The following is a 25,806-nucleotide window of genomic DNA, read 5'->3' as shown; positions in this document are numbered from 1 at the left end:
GGATTTTCAACCCCTGACAATACACTGTAGAGCATATTGTAATGCAGCGTTGAATGGATGAATAGCTTACATAAGGGTACCCAGCACTTTTCAAACCACACTCAAGCATATGGTTATTGTCCCCAACACTGTTCAAAAACAAACTGACGCCCTTGGATACGCCCTAAGTCTATTGACAATGCCACCTGCCATTGTCTTCATGTACCAAATATATAGGTGTTGCCAGGTATGCTTAATTTATCTCTGCTCTAACCAACGGCTACAATAACTCCAGTTGAACTGATTAATGACATACGAAGATGAAGGAGGTAGAGGTTATGAACTAATGGCATCAATCAATTAAAACTAAGAGGCGTTATAAGGTAGGCTACATTGAAAGGAATTACGCTGAGGAATATTTGAGAAATGGAACAGTAGTAGCTGGCATCAAGATTCAAGAAATCTATTTGTAAAACAGACTATAATTGTTTTAGACTTTTTGATACCACAGTTGCTTTTGCGACCAACTGTTGTGTACACCCGGTCTAGTCAAATGCCTACATCAACACGTTGGGTAAAGTCATGTGTTAGACATATAAGCTAGAATACATATTTCTAAACCTAACTGTATCTGTACCATGTGCACTGAACTTGAACAGGTGTATTGACGTGCACATTTGATAATGTAGGGTAGGCATTACAACCCACGCAAAAAAGTGTACTCAAAGGGAGGAGCAACGTCTCTGTTTGGATAAACAAGTGCACTGAAGTCAGGTGTATTCCTGATGTGGTTAAGTGTTCATCAGTGAGAGTGGATCTGTATCTGGACTTGTTATATTTCATCAATGAGAAAGTTGAATGAAACTTGTTAAGCAGAAATTCTAAAATAAATGTTTAACTAATAAATCAATAACATTTATTGTTAATTCTTTTTTTTTTTTTCTGCGATGCTTATAGACTTTCCAAGATTAACGATAAAGAAGATGAAGACATTTTGGACCGGCGAATTGACAGCGCGGTGAAAACAACACACACAACGTTTATATGTCGCCTTGACTTGCTCTGATGTGACTCTGGTTGGATAGTACAGAATGCTTTCCGACATTGCTTCTATAAGACCAAAACCTCATCCTCAGCCGACATTTAAACTGGCTGACGTGTTGCCTTAGGGTTGGGTTGTTTCAGTATTCAGAAAATGTGTACTTGTTACTGTTTACTGGTTCCAGTCATGGACCTATTAAAGATTGGTTCCAGGAACTCAGACGTGATTCACAAACGGGGAAGATATGTTGGGGTATTTCCGCGAGCGCCTTCACACGGTGCAGAAGGATTTAACGTCCGGGTAAGAAAGTCAATCACTCCCACGTCTTCGCCTTCCGTCAACAACACAAGCATTATTTCTATTTGATGTTTAGACATTATTTACGGTGTGTCAGCCTAATAATAGCCAGATTTATGATCTGTAACTGATCTGTGTATGTTGATAATACGCCTTGCTTCTGGGTCATTAATATTGTATGTCGCTATAATATGTCTTGACTAGGGATGGGCATTCGATTAAGTTGTCTTAGTCGATCGTCGGGAGAATTAACGATCAATTAGTTGATTAAACGTTAATATTTTACATATAAAATAAAATAAAAATTCTATTCAAAATGAAATGAAAATACAAATGCAGCGTGTTATCCTCATTGGGATCTTTATTATTAGATGAACAACTCAGTTAAACCAGATCCGTTCAATAGTTATGCGCTACTCTGCCCTAAGCAACGGAGCATGCCGCTCGAAGCCGGTGCTCATAAACATAACTAAAAATAAACACAACCCTAGTTTCTTCCCAAAATAATAACAATAATAATATCAAAAAAACAATCATGTTATAACTTAACCAACCAGTCTACGGATTTTTGTTCAGAAAGATGAGCATGTTGACATGCACTGGGGTCAGACGCGACCGCAGCCTGGTGACCGTCAGTCCAGCCGCCGAAAACACTCGCTCTGAGGGGACCGACGTTGCCGTGATGCACAAATACCTCCGTGCTAACTTGGCAAGGCGGGGGAATAACTTTCCACAATCCAGGGGCTCAGAAAGTTCTTTATTTCTGCTTCGATGCTAACCTCGCCTTGAGTGGTAGGTCTATAGTAGCCCCCAATAAGTCATTTTTTAAATCATAATGGTCCCACACCAGACTTCGCCGTGGCCTCGTCCACTTCATGATTACATCGCCGTGTTCCAATATCCGTACTTACTAGTCTAAGTTTGAGTACGTAGGGCGTTCCGATTCAGATTGGGCGAAAATAAGTGTTTTGAAAATGGTCAAATCGCGAAGTGTGTGGCGATGTACACTTTTTGTACTCAACGGCAACCATCTTAGCTACGTAGCGGAAGAAGGCGGAGCCAGGCTGAGCCAAAGTCGGCGCATTTTCCACATAGACTGCATTAATAGTCATTTTGTAGTTTTTATAGTTTTTATAGCTTTTTATAGCTGCTAGGCGTAAAGAGTTCACCATTCAAAGCGGGATGTTTATTGCGGGGGAGGAGCCGCAAATTAAAAATTGCCCCCGTGTGGTAAAATGTTTAATTGCACACTGCATTAGTTTAATAGTTTAATCGATGAAAAATGTACGTAATCGACGAATTTCTTAACGATCCATTAGTCGATCGTCGATTAATCATGCCCATCCCTAGTCTAGACTAATAAGACTAGAGTAAACCCTACAGCTTGTGTTATTGCTCGCTGGTCATATGCTGGATTTCAGCACATGACTGTCTTGGGTTCTTAGGCTCTGCATGAAAATCGTTCCAAGGGATAACACGCGTAGCGCCGGGGCGATGTTTGTTGTATTGTTTCATACCACTGCTATTGGTTGCTGATGTGTTCCCATCATGCTTTGCTTTAAGAGGACGGTTAAGAAGACAGTTAAGAAGACAAGAAGTCAGTTAGTGAGGAGAGTTAGTGAAGTTAAAGTAAATGTTAAGCTCTCGGTTAAGTTAGGTCTTGGTGAACAGTTGGAACGTTAAATAAAGTCACAGAAAGAAAATCGCGCCTCTGCTTTTTGACATTCGCCACATTGGTGTCAGAAGTGGGATCTTATAAAAAGAATACCCTGTACGAAGATGGCGATGTCAAAAAGCTATCTTGCGAAGAAACTTTTTGAAATTGAAGAACTTTTTCAGCGTCTCGGCGGTGTGCTCGAGTTTCAGCCAGTGCTCGAGTGACCAGCGCAGAGAGACTGCCACCGCTCACCTACGACGCCGAGAGCTCGCCGTCGATTGCCGCCGAGATGAAGGTGTCGCTGGCCGCTGCCGTCGAGAGGGCGCCAATGAGAGCTCGCCGCCGCCGTCGACAGCTCGCTGCTGATCGCCACCGGCGAGAACGCGTCGCTGGCCGCCGCCGTCGAGAGGGCGTTGCAGACCGTCGATGAGAGCTCGCCGCTGAACGTCGCCGCTGAGAGGACGTCGCTGAACGCCACCGAGAGGGCGCCGGAAATCACCGAAATCACCCACGAGTTCTGGTTGGCCGAAATTCTACACCCCTGCATCATCGTGCTGGATCTGCTGACTCGTTTGGGGGCTAGGATAGATGTGTCGAGGAACGCCATTCACCTCGGCACGGAGATGCTGACCCTCCAGCGCCATCAAGGGGGGAAGGTAGGGTGTACACAAGCCCAGCTGTGTCCACCAGGCGGGTGCCGCACCACCTCCGTCTCCACCGCCTTGTCCGTCTACGACAACTGCGACCTCCGTGGAGACTACGACTCCCCGGCCCCCATTGTCAGATGTGGACAACGCTCTCCAGGAGCAGTGAAGGACTTGATGCTCAGCAGAGCCAACAGCTGCGAGACCTGCTCCAGCAGTTTAAAGACATTTTTGCTGCGCGAAATCGGGAATGCACCGAAACTTAACCTGGTGCAGCACTCAATTGACACTGGCACGGCCCTGCCCATTAGACTACGAGCCCGCCTGAGGTGGGGGTGTTGGAGCCATCCAACAGCCCCTGGGACGCCTTGGACAAAGTCGCAGGGTTAGAGTGGTTCAGCTCATTAGACCTTCGGAGCGGCTTCTGACAGGTGGAGCTGGCACCAGATGCAAGACCCAAGATGGCTTTCACCATCGGCCAAGGGCTCTGAAAGTTCAGGGAGATGCCCTTTGGTCTCTGCAATGCTCCCGCCACGTTCAAGAGACTTATGGAGAGGGTTCTGGCTCACAATCACAGAAAACAGTGCCTTGATGACCTTCTGGTCCATGCCAAGGACTTCGAGCTGGCCCTGGAGAACCTCCGCCAGGTCTTCCAAGCCTCTGCTTTTTGACATTCACCACACATGTTACAAAAGTTACTGACACTTTCACTTGCTGTGGGATCGGATTTTTGAGATTATATAGAGACTTCAAATTTGCTGTGCCTAAATTAAATGGCGAACAAAACTTGAGGATGCAAAGCAGGCTGTGGACTACGAACAGAGAGAGTACCAACTAATGCATGTTTATTGTTGTATCATCATTTGGCTGTTAATGACCTGGTCAATGAATCATCGACCAATTAGAGACGGCCTCAGGAAGGACGGGTAAGCTAAAGAAAGGGAGCCCGTTTGTCATCACCTGCTCTTTGCAGGTCATGCAATTTTTTGAATATTGATGAATTGAATACAATTATTTTGAATAATTATCATGAAATATGAATCTTATTAATTAATGTCTTATGTAGGTAAGATCTGACCGTTGTAAAGAGAGCAAGATTCTGAGAATAAACATCTCTTACTATATTGTAGCTCAAATCTTCCTAAAGATGGCCACTTGGGTCTTTTCTTCTGTCTACAGCACATTTAGAAGCAGACTTTGACGAAATGGAGAGCAGGCTACTCCTGCCTTGACACCCTGTGCTCTCAATGTGGCCAGCAGAGATTTAAACAACATCACATTAACCAGCTGGAGATATATAAGAAAAAGAAAAAGTACTGTCTTAATAAATAATTGAGGTGAAAAGAGCAGTTCAATTAAGTTTTAAATAAAGAACAAAATATCATATATAACAAGCTTTGCCATATGTTGTTTTTTAATAGAAAAGAGCTGGAGGCTCTGAAAGGTGATATCTCAATCATGAGTTTTGTGACCTGCATAAAAATGTGTACACATTTCTTTCTATTATTTATAATGGGTTATGGGCTAAAGCTTGAACCGGGCAACATTTTGAACCGGCATGAGAGAAGTCTGGCAGCATTGTGTCCGAAACCATCCGACGGGACCAAACCGATGGGACTTGAGGGAAATATGTGGGCAGCCATCCAATCAAACTGAGGAAGAGCATGTGGAAGGACCGCAACATGGAGGTGGTCCGGAAGAAGCAGAGGGAGAAGAAGAAGCTGAGCCTCAGGTAGCACGGCTCCTGGTTCGCACAACTGGGGTTCATGGAAAGTGGCCGGAATTGTTATTTTTGTATTGGCCGAGATCGGTTCTGAACAAACGTATCATTGTGACAAATGACAACATTGTTTTTCAAATAAAATCAGATTTTCTGGAGGAATTTTACCTTGGTCCGTTCATTATTTTTCATTTCATATCTAACTTGATGCTCTCTACGTTGAAGAGCAAAATGGCCAATACAATATTTAGAAAACTTCATGAATTACACACCATACATTAGATTTAATGCAACAGTGTTTTATTATTTATGCAAGAAAATTCCATATGTATATCAGGAAGGAATCAAACAAAATGAAGTAATATGAACCAGATGGAAAGTATCAGTAGTCAACAATCTCACATTTCTGTCATAGTAACCAATCATATAGACTTGCCGTGGAACACGTTGTAAATGACCTCAAACAGTCCTTTTTTCTGGACTTTGTAACATCCCCACGCCCCTTTCCTGAGCTGACAACTGTTTTTCTTGTGACACTTGGCGTTTTCGCACTTGACCATCCCATGCTGGCACTTACAGAGGCGCTTGCAGCCGTCTGTTAACACCTGTGACCCTGCCGGGAGGTAGCGCCCTTCAAACTGGCAGCCACACTGGTTCAGTTGTACGCAGCGATCCTAGGAGGGGGAAACCGATGGTCACGTGACTTATTGTATACGTTTCCTCGCAGCCAATGTAACGTCCCCACAACTTTACCTGTCGTGTCTAAGTAAAGTTCTGCAGATGGAAATGACTCAAGATTATTATTACTAGCCATCTAATCCTATTGGTAGTAGGCTTTGTTACGACAGACTATGTGCAGGGAACGGGGACAGACTATAGTCTTTATCCACAGCGTGGGCAGAAAATACCCGGGACAGCGGTTAATTCCGCTAAAACCAAAAATGTTGTGTTATTTTATTTTAAAATAAATGTATCAGCGTAATCAGATGAAATTATATTATAGCTATAATATTATATAATGCACACCCTTGGAGCGTCACTGACCAATCAGGATCAAGTGTTCCACACCATTGTGGTATAAAAAACCCAAGAAGCAGCACAAAAGGAACCGTGAGAAACAAGATATTTCTACTCCGACTGGGTGAAGACAATAAGGTCAGAGCCCTTCAACTGAGGGGTGTTTAAAGGGGAGTCATGAGGGAATCATGAACTACTGGCTGACAGGGGTGAGGGATCAATAGGCCGGGACATGGTCATGGCAGTTACAGTACAGCGTTAGTCAGTGTTGTGCCTGAACGCGTTCGTTGAACCATAGTTCATGAACTCGTTCATATTTTGGGTGAACGTGAACTGAACGTACTGTATTACTGCCTGATGAACGTTGCTGTGAACTCGTTCATTCTTGTGTCTGTGAACGGCACGCTCACCCGGTTTAACTTCGTTCAATATGGGGGTTATTTGTTTATCAACACGGCGGATGTGCGCGCAAGACGCCGTGTTGTTTGACCGGTTGCCATGGTAATCTCTGTGTGGTTAATTTGCAGTTGCGGTGATGTCAGCTTACTGTTATATTAAACTGTAATCAGAAAATGCGGTTATATGCTATAGACCCTATAGTATCTGTCGTATAAAGGCTGGGACGATTTTCAAATTATAAGTACGTACACTTTATGTTGAAAGTATAGACCCAGTATGATTCCCATTGAAACGAATGGCGCTGTGATTATTTTTCAAAACGAAAACTGTTAAATTGTGAAAAAATAATTAAACTGTAATCAGCCAAGCGGTTATATGCTATAGACCCTAGAGTATCTGGTATAAAGGCTGAGACGATTTTCGAATTATAAATATGTACAATCCATAACGTTAGCTCTTTGGCTCATAGCTCAGCGGACTAGAATACCTCATAGAATCATTGCTTGTTGGCCGGAAACGGAAAAGGGGGCTGTTTACATTTGGTGATAGTCTTTTCGCTCGGTTCTCCATCTCAACAGTAGGGCTAGAACCGAGCGAAAAGACTACAACCAAACGTGAACACCCCCCCCTTTACGTTTCCGGCCAACAAGCAATGAGTCTTCCAACAGAAATCAATGGGATTTACAAAATGCGCTAAATGTGCAAGTAAACACGATATAAACTGTATTTCGCTACGATACTTGATTCAACCACTCTATTTCATCCTAGATAAACCCCAAAGCGGCCTCAATGTTCAAAATACCGGAAAAAAAATAATAGCTCACAGCAACATATTGAAAAAAGAACTATATGAACTAGTTCATTTTTTGGAACTGTGAACTGAACTTTGAACTAGTTCATGTAGAAAGTGAATGTTCCCAACACTGGCGCTAGTGTTAGTAGTAGTAGTGTAGAGTGAGTACCTGACTCAGTCACAGTACAGCACCAGTGTTAGTAGTAGTAGTGTAGAGTGAGTACCTGACTCAGTCACAGTACAGCGCTAGCAGTGGCGCCAACTTCAGGTCAACATTGGGGGGTCTTAAATATTTTGTTCAAATGTGTTCCACCAAAAAACAGGCTATAATACTTCTTCAAAGTCCTGCTTTCAGAATTTTAGGTTCAGAACAGTAGTTCATTAATTATTTACGTATTATTTATCTGTATTTGATTTGATTTATTCCAAAATGGGAGGGAGGTGGCGGGGCGGGAGGGAGCTGTCAGCACAGGGTTCTATCCAGCAGCAGAGCGTTCTATCGCGCGGCGCAGCGTTCTATCGCGCTGGGTTTATTTAAAGGGCCAGACAACGAAAACGTGCCGGTTCACTTCGTTTCAATATTGAGGGGTTTTTGCACCCCCAATCTTATCTGGGTGCAAGAAACCTTGTGGCCCCCCAGAGATGGCGCCAGTGAGCACTAGTGTTAGTAGTAGTAGTGTAGAGTGAGTACCTGACTGAGGACGAAGCCTTGTTGGCAGACGCAGCCCTCGGCGGAGGGGTCTCGACATTTAGAGGAGGGGGACAAAGACCCACAGGTGGCCGGACATCCTGGCGCTGCCAGGCTGTACACACTGTTGGCTGGACACTGTATCCCTGCGATATGCGCGCGCACACACACACACACACACACACACACACACACACACACACACACACACACATACTTAGTACACGATTGTGGTAGTGTTAAGTTCATTCACAATTCCCAGTACATTTCATTTACATGTAATGCATATCATTCAGCCAGGTTGAATATGTGTGTCTTTGTTTGTGTCTGTGTGTGTCTCTGTGTGTGTATCTCTGTCTGTGTGTCTCTGTGTGTGTGTGTGTCTCTGTGTGTGTGAGTGTGTGTCTCTGTCTGCGTGTGTGTGTCTCTGTCTGTCTCTGTCTGTCGGTCTCTGTGTCTGTCTCTGTGTCTGTCTGTCTGTCTGTCTGTCTTTCTGTGAGTGGGGGTCAGTTTTTACGGCAGAAGTTCTTGCTCCTCCAGTCCTCCACGGTGCCCCCCTGCTGCTGGCAGTCGTCCACGTAGTCGCTGATGATGTCGCAGGCGGCGTCGGCCTTCCCGTTGGTCAGCGTCATGTCGAACACACAGTCCCCGTAGTACTGCTCCGCGTCCAGGAGCCGCGCACAGTCCCTCAGGGGCCCGTCCCGCTTCCTGATCACCTCACAGGTCGCCTTGTAGGCAGGGGGCACACTGCCAGGGCTCAGCTCTGGTGCACAGTCCTTACCTGAGAAAGAGAGAGAGAGAGAGAGATTAATTTCTGCAAGGAATTCTTCATTGGAAAGGAAAAACAACTGAAGAATTGTTTCCCCTGAAAATGAATGAAGTTAATCTCAAAGACGTTTAGGAGACATTAAGATCTTAATTTAAATTTAACGTTTTGATTCCCCCTGCAATTATACAATGACCAATTTGTCTCTGACTTTGAACCATTTTTTTCACTCCCAATGCAACCATAATGCTTTCAATACTTATTAACATCAGAAAAAAGCGTTGACCCTAGCCTTACACTCATGAGAACAGCCTGGCACGCTGGCAAGCCATTGGCTGATTCCAAACTCCTTTGCATTGGAAGCAGCTTTCCCACTGGCCAGCATGAGGTCATCTTTCGGATCATTGTTGAAGTTTCCACAGAGACCACATAACGCGTTGTGATAAGTGGTCGCTACTATCACCTTCACGGCACTACGCCAATCATAAGAGACCTTAAGAACAAAAGACGAATAAGAACAAAATAAACCTTTCAGGGAGTGTTATGTATACTTGTTAATATTCATCAACTTCCACCATCACCACAAGGACAATAACAAAACAGGCCTATCAAGAAACATTACTATATTCCATAATAACTATTATATCACCAAATCATTGAAAACGTCTTGCCGTTTATTGTCAACATTTGGAAAACAAAAATGTATCTGCATCGACCTCTGTATCATATGGATATAGGGCCCTATTTTAACGGTCTGAAACGCAAGTGCGAAGCGCCAAGCGCAAGTGGCTTTGTGGGCGGTTCTACGGCGATGTCGCTAGTTTACCGCCGCGAAAAAATGACTCTTGCGCCCGGCGCATATCTAAAAAGGGTTGGTCTGAAGTAGCTTAATTACCTGTAGGTGTGGTTTGGGCGTTACGTGCAATAAACCAATGAGAGTGCCAGCCTCCCCTTTAAGAGCCATGAGCACATTTTAATCTGGCGAGTTGATATTTTGACAGCGCGTCTGCAGTCTCCGATTAGACAGATGCACATGCATTTCAAACTTCAAATGGCTCAGTTTAGGGCCAAATAATATGGCCTAATTCACACATGGAATAAGGTTTTCTTCCACAACTTCAGTCCACAAATACATTTCGGCAAAGAAAACGTATATGATAGCCTATAACATATGATATGCGGTAGCTGTGGTTCTATTTAATGATATACGCATTACATTATAAACATTGTTTCTTATCAGTATTGTATGCATTATCGTTATCGACTTGTGTTCTAATATGCATGTGTCCCCCGTTAATATACATTGCCATGGACTGTGTTATGCGTGTTTAGTTTGCGTGTGTTTAAGCAGATGGACGCACACACGTGCGCCCCCGCGTGTGTGTGTGTTGCACATATTCTATGCAGAATAGAATAGGTGGTGTAGTCCGCTATAAATACTTATACTTGGAGCAGCTGCAGTAGTTCGCAATTGGTCCACTCCGTCTGTACTTTAATGCACACCGAACTTTACCGCTGTCAAGGAAATTGGATTTATTGCCTGATTCACGTCTTTGTTATCACTCCGTAGTAGTTACAGTAGTCCGGTAACTTATCGACCCCAGCGTGTCCGGTTGCTAAGCGACGGGTGACATCGGTGGGTTCATGTGTTAGCATTGTCGCTCTCGCTCCGTGTGTGTGTGTGTGTGTGTGTGTGTGTGTGTGTGTGTGTGTGTGTGTGTGTGTGTGTGTGTGTGTGTGTGTGTGTGTGTGTGTGTGTGTGTGTGTGTGTGTGTGAGAATGACAGGGAGAACGAGTGCTATGCAGAGATGAATGGACGGAACGATTTTTAGATTTCCAAAAGACGATCAATTCGTGGCGCTCGATGTTGATTCTGTGGCGCCGCGCCACACAATGGTCTATGTATGGGAAACTGTACACACACGCGGGCCCGCATTCATTCATTCTTTTTAACACTCACTCGCGGTAAAACAATGTTTTCTCACGATCAAATACTCATCAATCCTAAAAGTTATGGGCATGTACACGATGTCTGTGTCAAGAAATATGTGTTTGCTGTACGGTGTTTGCAGATGCATTGACTAAAAAGTACAACTTATTACCACTGTATCAGCTGTTCTTTCCCAAATAATATACCAAGAATGTGTGGCTAGGTAGATGAGAGAAGCAAAGTGTATGCGCGAGGTGCACAAGCAACATTATGCATGCGCCCTTAAAATAGCGTCTGAACAACGTGCCACTGACTTTAAACCAGGTATTTCCTGGTTTGTGGCGCGAGTGGTTTCTGAAACTGCAAGATAGCACCAGGGAACGTTTGCGCCAGAACACGCCTCCTCCTTTCGCCGAGCTGCCCCTTGGGGCACAAGATCATTCCCTAATTTACCGGCGCGTGGCGCAGGAGGGAAAAGAACGCCCTGCGCCAGTTGCAAACTAGCAACGACACACGCGCCAGTGATTAAGTCAATTGCGCCTGATGCAAGATAGGGCCCATAGAGACATGAATGGACATGAATCAAATGGTTTACACCATGTGTGTATGCCCATAATGGACATGAATCAAACGGTTTATACCATGTGTGTGTGTCCATAATTGCTTGTTTTCCTTACCCGCAGGAAACTGGTTTCCAGGACGGCCCGCCTGTTTCTTCTATGAACCGTGACCAGTGATTGGTTTGAGGAGAATGGAAGGTAGACTGCCTCCCCATCCACCTGTTAACATATTCATATACCGTACACATACACACATGAATACACACGCACATTTATAAACTGTACACACGCATTAATACACCATACACACACCATTTCCATTCTTGCGCTGTAAGTCTGTGTATTTAAATCGGTAACAAGACTATTTGTGGGTTGTAGGAATTGGGGGCATTGGTGAATGTAATATTTGTGCGTCAACTTGTGTGTGGGATACTGCGGGAGCATCATACCTGGACTTGTCCTTGGTAGTCTTTAGAAATGATGTACGTGTTGCCGTAGACCTTAACAGTCACTGTTTTTGCATAGGAAACTCTTTTGGAGCCACGATTATTGTTTTCTAGGCTAACCTAGACGACAGGGAGAACATTAGATAATAATTGTTATTTGCTAAAAGAAAGCTCACATTGTAAACATTTTGTGTCAACAGAAAGGCAAAAATGTAAGGATCAAGAAAACATCTACCGCAGAAAAAGATGCATAAAATCCATCAGACAAGATTTGTCATTTAACACAGAGTAGTAGGCCTACGTTCTATCTCTACGGTTTGGCCCTATTCCTTCCAATGTTTACTCTTGACCCCACTACTGTGCACGGCTGTGCACAAATATTCCCAAACCTCCATATCGTAACGTTCCTTTTCGTTAGCCGTTCTCACCTCAAACTTCTCCAGTCCCGTTGTGTTTTTACACACGCTGGCAAACTGGTAGACACAGTTGCCCTGGAAATCAAACTTGCGGCCGTCGAAGGTGCGGAAGTGTGGGTCTCCCTGGGCCGAGCAGGTCTTGAAGCTCAGGGGGAAGCAGTCCTGGACCCCGTCCCTCACGGCGCAGTGCTCGTCGGCCTTGCAGCCCCTCGGGTGACACTGCGACTGCTGCGTCGCTCCGTCACACACGCATCTGCTGTTGCACTCCGAGTCCGCCCAGAACGACTCACCGGGCAGATGGTAGCGGCCTTCGTGATTGCAGCCACAGCTGGTTGCCTTGTCCACACACCTGTTAAGACAGTGTAAGGAACTGAATGAGTGGTTGTTCACATGTGGAGCAAGTAGCGATTTCTTCCTGCCCGTGGACACCGTGCATAAACAGAATTTAGTAAGTTGGGTATTTTGGTCATATTTTTTGATGTGTTGGACTTTGAATTCTATATTCATGTAATGATTAATTTCATACAAATCCTTTTCCTCAATGCCTTTCAATAAATGCTGTCATAAGTCGATAAATCATAAATGATGTCCTGGTTATGGTTAAGGATGTTTGTTCGCTTTCGACCCAATCTGAGTGGATCATGAAAATTTAAATAATGTTATTCCAAATAATACCATTCATCAATGACGGCATAGCCTTGAATTTACATGAGATTGTATATATATCATAACAATAATTGTTCACAGAGAGTGAGCGGTATATCCTATGGTCTACAGGAGGATCTGTCCCCTTCATAAAGGAGAACAACCTACTTCTCTCCACTGAGCACAAAGCCAGGGTCGCAGAAGCAGCCTTCTGAGCAGACTGTGGAGCACAGGTCGGGAGCAGGACTGCAGGTCTCTGGACACGCTGGCCCACACTGTTTGTAATGGCTGTTCAAGGGACAGGCCAGGGCTGACAGAACACAGAAAGGACAGGAGTGAGGTGGGTTCACTTTAAGATTCATTACAGGCCTTTTCAGCAGATAGTTGTCAGAATTCAATGGTGTAGCTGTACACAAACTCATTAACATAGAGGTCAAAGGGCCCATCTCGAAGATTTATTCTGTAAACAAATGTCTGTTGAGTCACTATCTATCGCGGAATGAGGAAATTCAATGGTGACTGAGCCTATCGCCCACTGATGAAAGCATTTGAAGTATTTTAAATGTTACAGATTGTCTCCGCCAACATCTTTTGGATGATTGTAACACTTACCACTTATCGCCAAAAGGTGTCGCCAAAGAGAACAGAAATCTTCGATATTACCGCTTAAAATAAGGTAAATGGCTGTTTGTGAATGCGTATATGTAACCGTAACTTACCACAGTTTGCTATTTCTCTCCATGGTGGGACGGTGACTCCAGCCTTCTGGCATTCAGCGTTATAACTAGACAGTGCCTCACAGAGAACCTCCTGACTCCCCTCGTTCACACAAACATCATACAAGCAGTCGTACATAAACTGTTTGATGTCCACACTAGGATGGCAGCTCGCAAAAGGCCCCTTCTTATCTTCTGCAATGCCGCAAAACTCATGGCCAGTATACCTAGGAAAAAAGTGACAATGAAGAATTAATATTTGATCTCATATCAAAACTTGTTCCCATTATTGCACATCAACATCATGCACCAGTATTATTATCATAAGAGTTTTTGCGCGTGCGTTGCGTGCGCTCAACCTTTAGTTGTAATTATGGGGGTAATTGTTCAATGGAAAGTATGGTATACTATGCATGCAAATAAATTATTAATTAGCTTTTACTGTTATTCAGGGCTGATAAGTGCATTGACATGTAAGGCAACTACTATTGGTTAGTTGAAAATAATAATCATCGTTGAGATTAAACATATCTTCCAGTGTCCTGGCCAAGACAGGCAGTAATAGCCTACAGTCACACATAGCATACACACAAAACATAAGAAAAATAAAACAACAAACAGTCCGCAAGGGGGAAGGGGGATATCAATATCGCAGGACATTTCGGGAGGCTCAAGGAGGAGGGTAATATTAAGTTTGAGCAACAAAGTGTAAAGACATTTCGGGAGGCTCAAGGAGGAGAGAGTTAAGTGTAGTCTTGTGGTGGGCTGCTCTATATACATAATTCACAATAGCCTACTGTGTTATTGACATGTCTTCGTTGTGTTATTGTCATGGTCTGCCCCTGGTTTTCCCATTCAACTGCCTGCCACCCTGATCTCCCCTAATTAACTCAACCACCTTCACCTGTGACCCCTCTATATAAATCCTCGCTCTCCACTCAGTCTGCCAGATCGTCTCTCGTACTCACAGAGCTTTCCCGCAACTCCTGAACTGTTTCTACAATGCTGATCCTGCCTGTTTCCAACCCCTCGCCTGTCTGACCACCCGCCTGTTGTCGAGTCCCTGCCGGCCTGTCTGTCTGCTACCTTGTTTCCTGCTCCTGGCCTGCCTGTCTGCCCTCCCGTTGCCGACCCCTCGCCAGTCTGACCACCTGCCTGTTGTCGAGTCCCTGCCGGCTTGTCTGTCTGCTTCCCTGTTTCCTGCTCTTCGCCTGCCTGTCTGCCCTCCCGTTGCCGACTCCTCGCCTGCTGACCCACCGACGATTCCCTGCCCACCTATCGGTGACTTTACTGTTTGCTCTCTGCCTGCCCGATCCTGTACCGAATTAAATCCTTGAAACTGTCCTCAACTGTCGTCTGTCCGTGCACTTGGGTTCTGCCTTACCCCCCCCCGTTACAGTTATAGCTTTTATCCCAACAGTGTTACACACTGGTTATAGGGACACAGTCTCTTTAAGATCACGTCACTTGTGTGTTGATATGCCGGTCGGCGCAATGTTTGAATTTAACGGTTTTAATATGACAAAATGAACGACCGGCCGATGCTTGTCGAGGTGAGAAATTGTCTCTTCCCTTATTTTATCGCAACTTATATAGTCTATAGTCAGAACGTCTTACCTGGGAGAGTTTGTCGACGGCGGAGCCGTTATGTTCGAAAACATAGCGTCTTACGTGTGTGCGTGTGTGTGAGCTTCCATGAATGTGTCGCTGCCTTTATGTTGACATGCGGCATGTGCGCGTGCGAGCGTGCTTGTGTGTGTGCGCATGTGTGTGAGTTTCCGTGTATGTTCGTGCGCATGTGTGTGCTTGCGGTGTATATGTGCATTCGCGCTTGGCACATGCGCACTTGAGTACCTTGAGTTACTGGTGCGACAGGCCTGCTAATATAGTAGTATGATTTTGATTCAGGCATTAAATGTGACATATTACACCACCAGGTGTGAGTGTGATGAGCCGTTACAAGCCGTTTTTATAATCTGCCTCTTCTGACATCTCAAGTGGGCGTGTCCTCCTCGATGTATGACGGATAGATGAGCAACGTTTGCTAAAGTCAACTGGGTAGGCTGGTAGACTGATCTATCCCGCTTGTAACGGTAATCACACTCACAGTTGGTGGTATAATATATACCACCAGGTAATTTATTCAAAGGCGTCACTGAAACGTACCGCTTCTGGTCCTCGGGGGAACACTGTGGACACGTGCCCTCACAGTGGTGGTAGCAGAAGGGGTCCCCGTCCGTCACACTCCACGAACCAGCCCAGTCCGTTACGTTTGCGTACGGAGTTCCTGCGGTTGTGTTTAGTTCGTCCTCTTTGTTGCCGTTGTAGTTGCCGCAGAGTCCGTCGACGTTCCCGTAGTAACTGCTACTGAGGGACACCGAAGCAACCGTAGACCAATCGAAAGTGATCTCTATACCTAGGTCGGTTTTGATGACTCCTCTGATCCCAGACTCGGTGATGGAGATGCCTCTTGCCAGGTCAACCGGCAAATCGGCTTTAATACCGTCAACCTACGGAGACACAATGATGTATTCATAGTGAGGCAATGATTAGGAAAATCATTTGGATAATATGGTCCTTATTTATTAAATAAATTAGCATTTCATTACAAATATCTGAATATTCCTGCCTCTATTGAGTCACCTGCCAGAATCTTCATGACCATTAAAGCTAAGGTAGACAGTTTATTTTAGAAGCATTTTGGTAATCCTTTGGTTAAAAAAACTAAAGCCTACCAGTACAGTTCCTCTGAGGCCACTGGACATCTCGATGGTGTGGCCTAGCAGCACCACGGTGATGGAGCGGAGGAAGGAGCCCGGGAAGTTCCCCCTCAGCTCGTTCTTACTCAGCACCAGCACCTCCGGGAGGTCCGGGTCTTTACCTGGAGGGACAGCAGGTGAAGGCTGGGATCAGGAAGCAGCACCCATTGATAGTCCTGGATTGGTCAGTCTGAGATTATGTATTTCTATTGTCTTTTTTTGTATCATTATCATTTATTTAGAAAATGTTGTGCAAATGTGGAAAGTACTTATGTTTTCATGACAAATATGCAGACAACATATATTATACATAAATGTTTAAGCAAACATAAACGTATGAATAAAGCCATGCAACATCTCTCATCATCGTCATCTAAAAAGAGATGTACTAAGCGATGTACTAAGTACACTTGGCCCAATCCAATTTCTACCCCTTATTTCTTTTAACCGGATCACCGATTGGCGTTGAAAGCGATGGATTGTGTGTGTGTGTGTGTGTGTGTGGGTAGGCCGGCGCTCGGCATAGGCGACCTAGGCGACCGCCTAGGGCGGCAAATGCGTTTGGGGCGCCCTCTGATGGCGCCCTTAATTAGTCAATTAAAATATAGACTTGTCCAGGGCGTAAATTGATTTTGAGTTGCCTAGGGCGCCGAAACGGTGTCTGTCTGTCTGTCTGTCTGTCTGTCTGTCTGTCTGTCTGTCTGTCTGAGTGCGTGTGAAGCGTAAGTCTTTAAAGACTTCAATCTATCAGAGGCGATTGTCGACCTCGACTCTCTAGAGTCCGCGCTAGTTGTTATTAGCGGCGCAATTAGTCGCGCGGTGCTGCATGTGTGTGTGTGTGTTGCGCTGGAGCCTCTACGTTATCGCCAGAGAACTAAACCCACGGAGAGTTCCGAGCAGCTCGAGCGCTACAACGCGCTATTTATGTCACGCAAATGGAGATGCGTCCGGTGATCGCCCCGTGAAGCGTGCGGTGATAATTTGTCGGTTGAATGCCATGTGTCTGTGTGTGCACCCAGGGCCGTAGCACCAAATTCTGGGCCCTGTATACAAGAGGTACTCATGCCCCCCCCCCCCCCGAATTCCCCCTACCAGCCCCCTGCGCAGAATTGTGGAGGGTGGTGGAGGGAGGAGGGGTGGATGTACAATTGTTGCCGAGGGGGGGGTGGAAGAACAATTGTTGACAGGGGGGAAGGGGGGGCAAAAAGTTTGTATTAGCAAAACAGGTTATCATTTTTTTTTTTGAGGTGGCAGGGGGTGTTGTCGCAGCTAAATGTAACTAAAAAAGTAACTTGTAATCTAACTTAGTTACTTTTAAAATCAAGTAATCAGTAAAGTTACTATTTTAAGGAGTAACTAGTAATCAGTAATCTGATAACTTTTTCAAGGTAACTGTGGCAACAGTGTTGACCGTTATGTCACGTGTTATGTCGAGCTCAGAGATGCAATGTCAGTGTATGACTTCAAGCCGAATATAACAGTCAACTTTAAAGCATGAGTCCGAATGATACTACTAATAATAATAAAATCAGTCTTGTATAGCGCATTTCTAGGACCCAATGTGCTTCACAAAAAAGAAAAAAAAAGGATTCATGACAGCTGCCAAATTTGCCGGCCGGCTTTTCCTCAAAGCCCTCTCTTTAAAGTGTGCTCCTTTGGAAGCTTCATTTCAAGGGCTACGTAGCCCTACGTCTTGGCCGTAGCCCTTAACCAAAATGAGAATTGGGACAGCCCTACCCCTACAAAAACAAGGGGGAGGCTTAAGGGGGAGGGGTAAGGGGTGGAAATGGGATTGGGCCTTAGATTACTTGGCATTAGCTATCTTGTTGTATACGTGGAATGGGTTAACCTAATAATTATCGTAATAGGGATTGACACTTAATTCTATGAACCTCTTTACTGTACCGACAGCGAATTATTGTTTCTCTTTCTTCTGAAAATTTTACTTTGAATATAAGCGTCTGCTAAATGCCCTAAATGTAAATGAAATTCATTATCAAAATCACTGCAAACCTGTGGTGTTGACGAGGACATAGCTGCAGGTTCCCTGGAAACCGTAGGTCCAGCCGTCGAAGGTCCTGTAGTGGGGGTCACCGTAGGCCCAGCACACCGCCATAGAGTCAGGGACACATACCCCCTGGCCCTCCTCCACCTCACAGTGCTCCTTCACCCTGCAGCTGGCTCCAGCACAGGGGTCTGGGTCACAAGGAAATAGAGAGAGTGTAGTAAAGGATAGTATGGTGTTTAGTATATTATAGGATAGTATGGTGTAGCATAGTGTAGTGTTGTACAGTATTGTATCAGTGTAGTACATTTAGATAGCATTGTTTAGTACTCGCACATTCCAGTACAGTATACTATTGTGATATTGTAGTATGATGGCATACTATAATTAAGTATAGTATAGTATTAAAGCATAGTATAGTGTACTGTGGTGTGTTGTGGTACTAAAAAAATTAACAGTTGAAGTTGAAGTTGAGAAGGAGGAATCATTGTGGGAATAACAGTGAACCAAAGTGTAGGATTCGGGGGTTGAACTCGATCAATGCCTTACCGATCGGGTTACAACCCAGGGTTCCATCCTTGACGTCACATTTGTCCTCGTTCTGACAGCGGGTAGCGCTGCAGTTAAAGATACCGGCACCACACTCGCATCTCTCTGAGCAGTCCTCTTGCAGGACTGATTCACCTGACTGGATAACAAAGGACATCGACGTAAAATAACTGATCCCTCACAGTCGTGTGGATTATGCCCAACCGTTTGATAAACTCATGTTATTGAGGGTCAATTAAAAGTTTTGTATATATTAGGGGGGGGGGGGAATTAGGCTCTCAACTGCTAATTTTGTATTCAGTTGTATTTTTGGGTTCTATGTAGTTTCTAATTTCGTTTTTATCGCACTTTTGTTACCACAAAGTGCGGACCTCAGAGACCTCATAGCTACGAGCGCTGGTGTCACCTTGTAGTACTGGCCCTCCACGGAGCACCCACAGCGCTCGGCGGGCACACAGCGGCCCCCGTCGAACACCAGGTCCCCGTCACACTGGCAGCCCTCGTGGCAGCGGGGGCAGGGTCCCGGCGCCGCCAGGTGGGCACACGTGGCGGTGCAGGTGTCCGGGCACAGCTCGTAGTGAGTCCCGCTGGGACAGGAAGCGACTGGGGGAGAAGAGCAATGGGAGGCAGGAGTCAACACGATTGTCACGGGAGCATGACTGCTACAGGATTGAACGTTGGGACATTTGGGCAATGGTTCCCCGCCAAGGACCGATGGCTCGCAGGAAATTTTGACTTTGAGATCATAGGGATTAGTCTTTGTGATGTTTTTTCATTGATGTTTGATACCCTAACCCATTACAATTTACTTTAACGTATTTATCCAGATTAAAGAAGGTCCATAAGGTCTTAGAAATTTTCAAATTTCAGGTACTTTAAATTCCTTTTTTTTTTAATGTGTATAAGAATAACAACATTTAAGATTGTGACTCATCACAGTGAATACAATACAATGTATTCAAAATCAAATAAAGTAGTATGGCTAATGAAACAGCTTGTGGTTAGATATAACATATCAGTCAACATTAATTCAGTCATAATGTACTAACTAGTTGACAATTTGGTCATAAATTGGCATCAGCAAACTAAGTAAGTTTTCAACGTGAACACAATTTAACTTGGCGTGTGGTTGAAGGAGAACGCATTGTTAATCATGTATGCTTTCCAGAAATGCAGGATTAAAGTAGTGTACATCATGCTGGAGAATCCCTTACCACAGAAGCCATCCACTCTCCACTCGGCAACAGTGGCCCCCGATGACTGACAGATGGAAACGTAGTCCTGGATGTGCCGACACACCACTTCCTGCCCGCCCCCGTGGCTGATCTCACTGGAGACAAAGGGAGCTCGTTACTTTAAAGGTGACATATTACAACACCTGGTGTGAGTGTGATTAGCTATAACAAGCCTATAGTGACATAATCAATCATCTAGGTGGACACGCCCACTTGTGATGTCAGAAGAGGACCATTTTTGAAACAGTTTGTAATGGCTAAGCACACTCAAACCTGGCGGTATAATATAGGTCCTTTATGTGTCAGACTCAATTTGTCATGTTATCAATCAACGTTTTCACATGTAACGTCAATGCTAGTTCTGAAATTCTGAACATTGGACATAGGGCATGGGACATAGTACATAGGGCGTAGGACATGGGTCATAGCACTTGCCTGACACAAGCCTCAAAGTAGGGGAGAGGTGGCACTGCCGCATGGCAACCTGTGAGGGGGCCCTTCGGTGATTTAATAATGTCGCAGTGTTTGGTTATGGGGTTCTCCGATCCTCCCGTTTCGGTGCAGGTCGGCCCTTTGCATCCCGGCTCGCAGGGCACGTCTTTGCTGGTCCACGCTGCGATGAAGTCCCCCACGGACGGCTCTCCGGTTTGTCCGGAAAACGCAAAGTCATCGGATGGATCGCCGTTAAAGTCGCCGCACAGGCCGCGCACCACGCCGCCGTAGGTGGACGGGAGCGTCAGCACGACGCCTGCTAGAGTGTCGTAGGTCAGATGGAGGCCAAAGTCAGTCTTTATGACGATGCTACTGCCACCCTGATGCACCTCAATCTTGCCGTCGTCCAATGACAGAGGGAGGTTGGTTCTGATGTCCTCAATCTGTGGTTACAAAAAAATGATATATTTGAATTATTTTGAGAGACTTGAATTTGTCATATTAAAAACATTTAAAAAGGGCTTTTTTTTCATTTGAAAGATCCAAAGCTAGGAACCATACCAGGACTTCCCAGACAACCCCCGGCCTCATGGTGATCTCATAATTGTATGCCTTCAACGTCACACTGCGGTAGACTTGACCTCCTTTGGTGGTGCTCTGTTGTATTGACAGAGAGAAGCCCGAAATCACTCCTGCCTTTTCTTCCACCTCCGATAGAAGGAAGCCACATTCTCCCCAAAGAGGGTAAGACTAGAGAAGGAGAAGAATGGAGAAGAGATTGAAGAATAATTGATGTGTAAATTGACAACTGTCCATGCAATTTTATTTGGACAAACGATATTGATTTCTATGGAGGACCAAACCAACGTATCAATGCATTCCTATAAATCAGTTTGGATTAAGCACTAAGAAAAGGACGTTTCCTGACCTTTCCGTCCAGTGTCCTCACTGAGCAAGACCCGAACACCGAGCAAGAGCCGGTTGTTTTGGGAACACAGGAGAACACGCCCGACTCCAGAGCACACTTCTCATTGGCTGAGCAGGTGAAAGAGTCATCACACTTCACCTGTCCTTCAAGACAGACACACCTGATCCCGCAGTCCGCACCATAAAACACCTGGAACACAGAGAGGACGTCCTATGAGTATTGGTTCGGTTTGCTAGATCAGGCAAATATGTAAATTATTTAACCCCAATCCCCCCCCCCTCCATTTCAAAAAAGGTTTTCCTTTTAGTTAATAAATATATTACCATCTGCACACTGCTACTGTTCTGTTTGCAGTAGCAGTGTGCGGTATGCTCAGGATCGTTTAACACCGCGGCGCAAACGTTGGGCCTAAGGATACTAGTCTATTGTGCAAGCTCATGAAGATGGTGTCGATATCTCACCTGTTCACTGCGGTAGTACTGCTCGTTGTACTGGCAGCCACATTCTGCCACGGCTACACACTGGTCATCACTGAGCAGGAATCCATCGTCACAGACACAGCCTTCACCGCAGGGGGCCTCCACGTCACAGCCCTCCGCGGGGCCGAAGCCGTCGCAGGTCTGGGGGCACGGCACGGCGCACGCTTCGTAGTGACTGTTGGCCCCACAGCGGAGGGCTGTGGAGAGGAGGGGCCGCAGAGGAACCGTTACAATGTGTGTGCGTGCTTAAAGGGACACTGTAAAAATTACTCCCATCTAGTGGTACAATTGTATATTGCATTCAATATACAATTGTATATAATCGCTTGTTCAAAAACTACGGTGGGCAGTATGTGCCAAGAAGCTGTGTCACGACATCCAATACTACCTCATCGAGTCATTCGAGTGATGATGAGGTTCGTTATTTCAAACAAATTTCAAACTGCATTGAATCATTAGTGTAAGCTAATGATGTATGAGTAATTACTCCTCGAGCAAGATAGTGAATTTTTTCAGTCATCATTCACGCTGGCTCAGAGTTAAAATGCGTTTGCATTTCCGGTACCACATAGTGCTTTTTGTCCCTCTCGGTAGTTCATAGACCGGAAGAACATGGAAGCCTCCATGAAGCTTACCCGTCCTATGTAACTACATATTAATTATTCTTCGCTCAGTAGCATAACTGTGATTTTGGCAGAGATCATTTTACACCAATGAGGACTTATTTATGAATGAATACATTGATTTGAGGTAATAAATAATTTAAAATATTACACAGTGTCCCTTTAATGTGTGTCTGAAGTCAAGTGTGCAAATAGTTTTTGTATGTATCAAATATCACATTGTGGAAAAACCAGCTATAATATAATAGGGGCATAAGCGGGCATATTATATCAGTATCATGTTTTGCGATGAAAAAAAAATAGTTTGAAGGCACACTAGTACAATTATACAACTGGCTTATTGTTCACGACACAGTTGTTCTAGGTACAGTTCTGCTCATGAACACCTCGTGATGATCAGCCATCGCTAACCCATTGATAGCGACCCATTGACCCAATTCTGAAAGCCTGTTTTCTTGAAAAACAAATCGGTATGTTCGATAGATATGTCAACCACATGGAGCAGAGAATGACTGAAAACCTATAGGCTCTTAGTTTGTGTTTTTCACGCTTCTCTTACGGCAGAATTGTTGGGTCCTCCAGTTCTCCACCACAGCGCCATCTGCTTGACAAACTACCAGGTAACTTGTCAGACTGTTGCAGAGGGCAGTAATGTGGCCCTTGTACGCACAAAGGTCAAATACACAGTCGTTGAGGTACTCTGTATTGTCGAACTTTGCGTGGCAATCCCTGGAAGAAGAAAAAATAATACATTGAAAGAGTTTGAGGAGCCGCATTCAGGATACACATTTAACGAATACAAAGAAAGGATAGAACGTGGAATCCTTATATTCCGGACACTACTAGCTAATTCCATTGCAAATATCATAAACCTGTCAAACAGCGCTCGCTCGACCAAAGAAGGTTGAAAGTCAGAATACACAATTTTTCCCTTATAAATGGAAGAAAATATGCATTTGTAATGTGATACTGGGTCTTACAAATCCAAAAGATGCATCAACAAATTTAAAAATACCGCAATGTGCCAACCTGAAAGGTCCTGCCTTGTTGGCGATAATGCCGCAGGAGTCTTTCTGTTGATAACGTATGGCCGATGTTGGCTCGCAGACAGGACATTTACCCCCGGGACACTCGCTGGTGCACCCCACGTCCCCTCCAACCTGGAAGAAAACAATGTTAGCTTCATAGAACGTTGTTTTTATCTTGCTGTGCCTCAACATCTACGAAGGAGCCCTGGATTACCTTGAAGCTGTTCCCAAAGTCTGTAGGGCCTTTGGCCGGGGACCTGTCAGGTTTCCGCAGGTCATCCCCGGCCTTACCGTTGTAATCACCACACAGTCCTGTCCAAACAAAATAGAAGACATTAACAGGGATTATTTGAGGATAATTAAAGATGCAAACACAATACTTGTATACACATTGTTATTATCAAGAGTTGCTGTGAAAGGTAAGACCTTGGACTCAAAGAAAATTGTATTCAGAGGACATCCACACTCATAGTACACTATTAGCTCTCTCAAAGTAACTCAGTTTTCAACATGCCTATAAGCGTTTCTGGTAGAGTTACACTGTTTACCAAACACAGCACTTGCCTTCGACAGAGCCAGCGTAGGTGCTAGGCACCGTCAGGCTGACATGGCTCCTCCAGTTGAACTTCAGAGTCAAGCCAAAGTGTGTCTGCACAAAGCAGAAGCTGCCCTGGCGGAACAAGGACAGCTTCCCTTCCAACGCGGTGTAGGGCAGGTTCACTGATCGGCTGTTCACCTGACAGAGAGAAGGCCGGGAGACAGTGAGGGGTGGGAGTCAGTTAGTAATAGGGTTGCAAAGGGGTGGAAAATGTCAGGTACATTTCTAGAAACTTTACGGTAAATTACCATGGGGAGTTAAGCTTGGGAATTTGGGAAATATTAAAAATCGGAATATTGTGGGAATTAATGTGAATTAACTAGAAATTTCGGGTAATTGAATCGAACTGTATCATTTCCAAGCATAAATATGTGGGCCTACATATATTTTTTGTTTTAAGTAGACATCCATGCAAAATCTTAAAAAACATAATTTTTGCAGATTTATTTGCAAGTATAACTTTAACAAGTTCTAAATATTTTATTCTTTCATTGAAGAACAAAAAAATGATTTTTAAGTTAAATATGCTCTGGGCTCAAAATTGTGGTCCAGGGTTCGTGAAGTCATCGGATTGCATGTGATGGAGGAATGCACAGTGCCTGCAGAGGGCGTGGTCTCAATAGCCCTGCAGTAGGCAGTGTGCTAGCGTGATTGAGGAATAGCATAGATATTCAAGTTTACTTGCATGAAATCTGGTTGTCTTAGTCGAGATTATGCTGAAATATGTTTCCCCCAACTATATTTAAGTCCCCTGTTAAGAGCCAACCTTAAATTTTGTATATTCACGGTTTATTCCCGTTTATTCCCATAACTACCTGTTAATTTCCATAAATTCCCGTTAATTCCCATGGAAAGTTTCCAACTTTGAAAATTCCCGGAATTTTGCAACCCTAGTTACTAGTACCAATACCTATTTCTTGAGGAATAAACGTGGTTGTTATAGGCAAGTTTATAAAGAGATTTAGATGTATGACATATACATATTAATTTATAAAGGTATATAGATTACAGTCCAATTTGTTCAATGGTTTTCTTTTCTAGTTTGATATGTACTGTTCTTTTTGCTGTTATAACGGCTGCATTTCCTGACGGAGATTCATCAACTGTTATCTTTGACTGCAAATAGCATTCATGTTGGGTACATATTGAAAAGCTGTGCATCTATACATTTAGTAGGAAATGTATGCATTGAGCAACCAAGGGGCCACCGACTCAAGGAGTTGATTGGGAATATGAAACATAGCGAGGGTGAGAGAAAAGGCTTTGTTTTGGTTCCGCGTTGATGCAACGCAATGAACACGCAGTCGCTTCGACACAGTCGTGAACCTGTTTTGTTCTGCGTAGGGTTGACATTGGATTTACGTTAGAGGACCAATCACATTCCTTGCTGCTGCGTCGCCGCAACACAAGGTTACAATTTTTGGGAGGCGCTCATCAGGTGGACGCAAGGAGGGT

At 44.6% G+C, this 25,806-nt stretch overlaps 1 protein-coding gene across 1 annotated transcript in view; it reads right to left on the bottom strand.

The window, feature by feature from the left end:
* Positions 1–5,620: 5,620 nt before the first annotated feature.
* Positions 5,621–25,806, bottom strand: part of LOC115553866 (IgGFc-binding protein) — a 30,948-nt gene continuing 10,762 nt past the window's right edge. Inside the window, exons 13-35 of the mRNA XM_030370389.1 lie at positions 24,318–24,489; positions 23,968–24,065; positions 23,755–23,885; positions 23,285–23,454; positions 22,085–22,299; positions 21,624–21,812; positions 21,257–21,445; positions 20,706–21,138; positions 20,243–20,374; positions 19,435–19,631; positions 19,029–19,167; positions 18,488–18,670; positions 16,451–16,596; positions 15,882–16,225; positions 13,719–13,942; positions 13,168–13,309; positions 12,367–12,703; positions 11,942–12,058; positions 11,610–11,711; positions 9,300–9,495; positions 8,754–9,017; positions 8,240–8,382; positions 5,621–6,013 (exon numbers count right to left, since the gene is read on the bottom strand). Of these exons, the coding sequence (XP_030226249.1) occupies positions 5,762–6,013; positions 8,240–8,382; positions 8,754–9,017; positions 9,300–9,495; positions 11,610–11,711; positions 11,942–12,058; positions 12,367–12,703; positions 13,168–13,309; positions 13,719–13,942; positions 15,882–16,225; positions 16,451–16,596; positions 18,488–18,670; positions 19,029–19,167; positions 19,435–19,631; positions 20,243–20,374; positions 20,706–21,138; positions 21,257–21,445; positions 21,624–21,812; positions 22,085–22,299; positions 23,285–23,454; positions 23,755–23,885; positions 23,968–24,065; positions 24,318–24,489 (4,515 nt within the window). The 3' untranslated portion in view covers positions 5,621–5,761. The remainder of the gene's footprint in view (positions 6,014–8,239; positions 8,383–8,753; positions 9,018–9,299; positions 9,496–11,609; positions 11,712–11,941; positions 12,059–12,366; positions 12,704–13,167; positions 13,310–13,718; positions 13,943–15,881; positions 16,226–16,450; positions 16,597–18,487; positions 18,671–19,028; positions 19,168–19,434; positions 19,632–20,242; positions 20,375–20,705; positions 21,139–21,256; positions 21,446–21,623; positions 21,813–22,084; positions 22,300–23,284; positions 23,455–23,754; positions 23,886–23,967; positions 24,066–24,317; positions 24,490–25,806) is intronic.

Source organism: Gadus morhua, chromosome 11, assembly GCF_902167405.1.
Source record: "Gadus morhua chromosome 11, gadMor3.0, whole genome shotgun sequence".
Classification (NCBI taxonomy): Eukaryota; Metazoa; Chordata; class Actinopteri; order Gadiformes; family Gadidae; genus Gadus; species Gadus morhua.
This window is presented reverse-complemented; position numbering and strand designations above follow the sequence as displayed.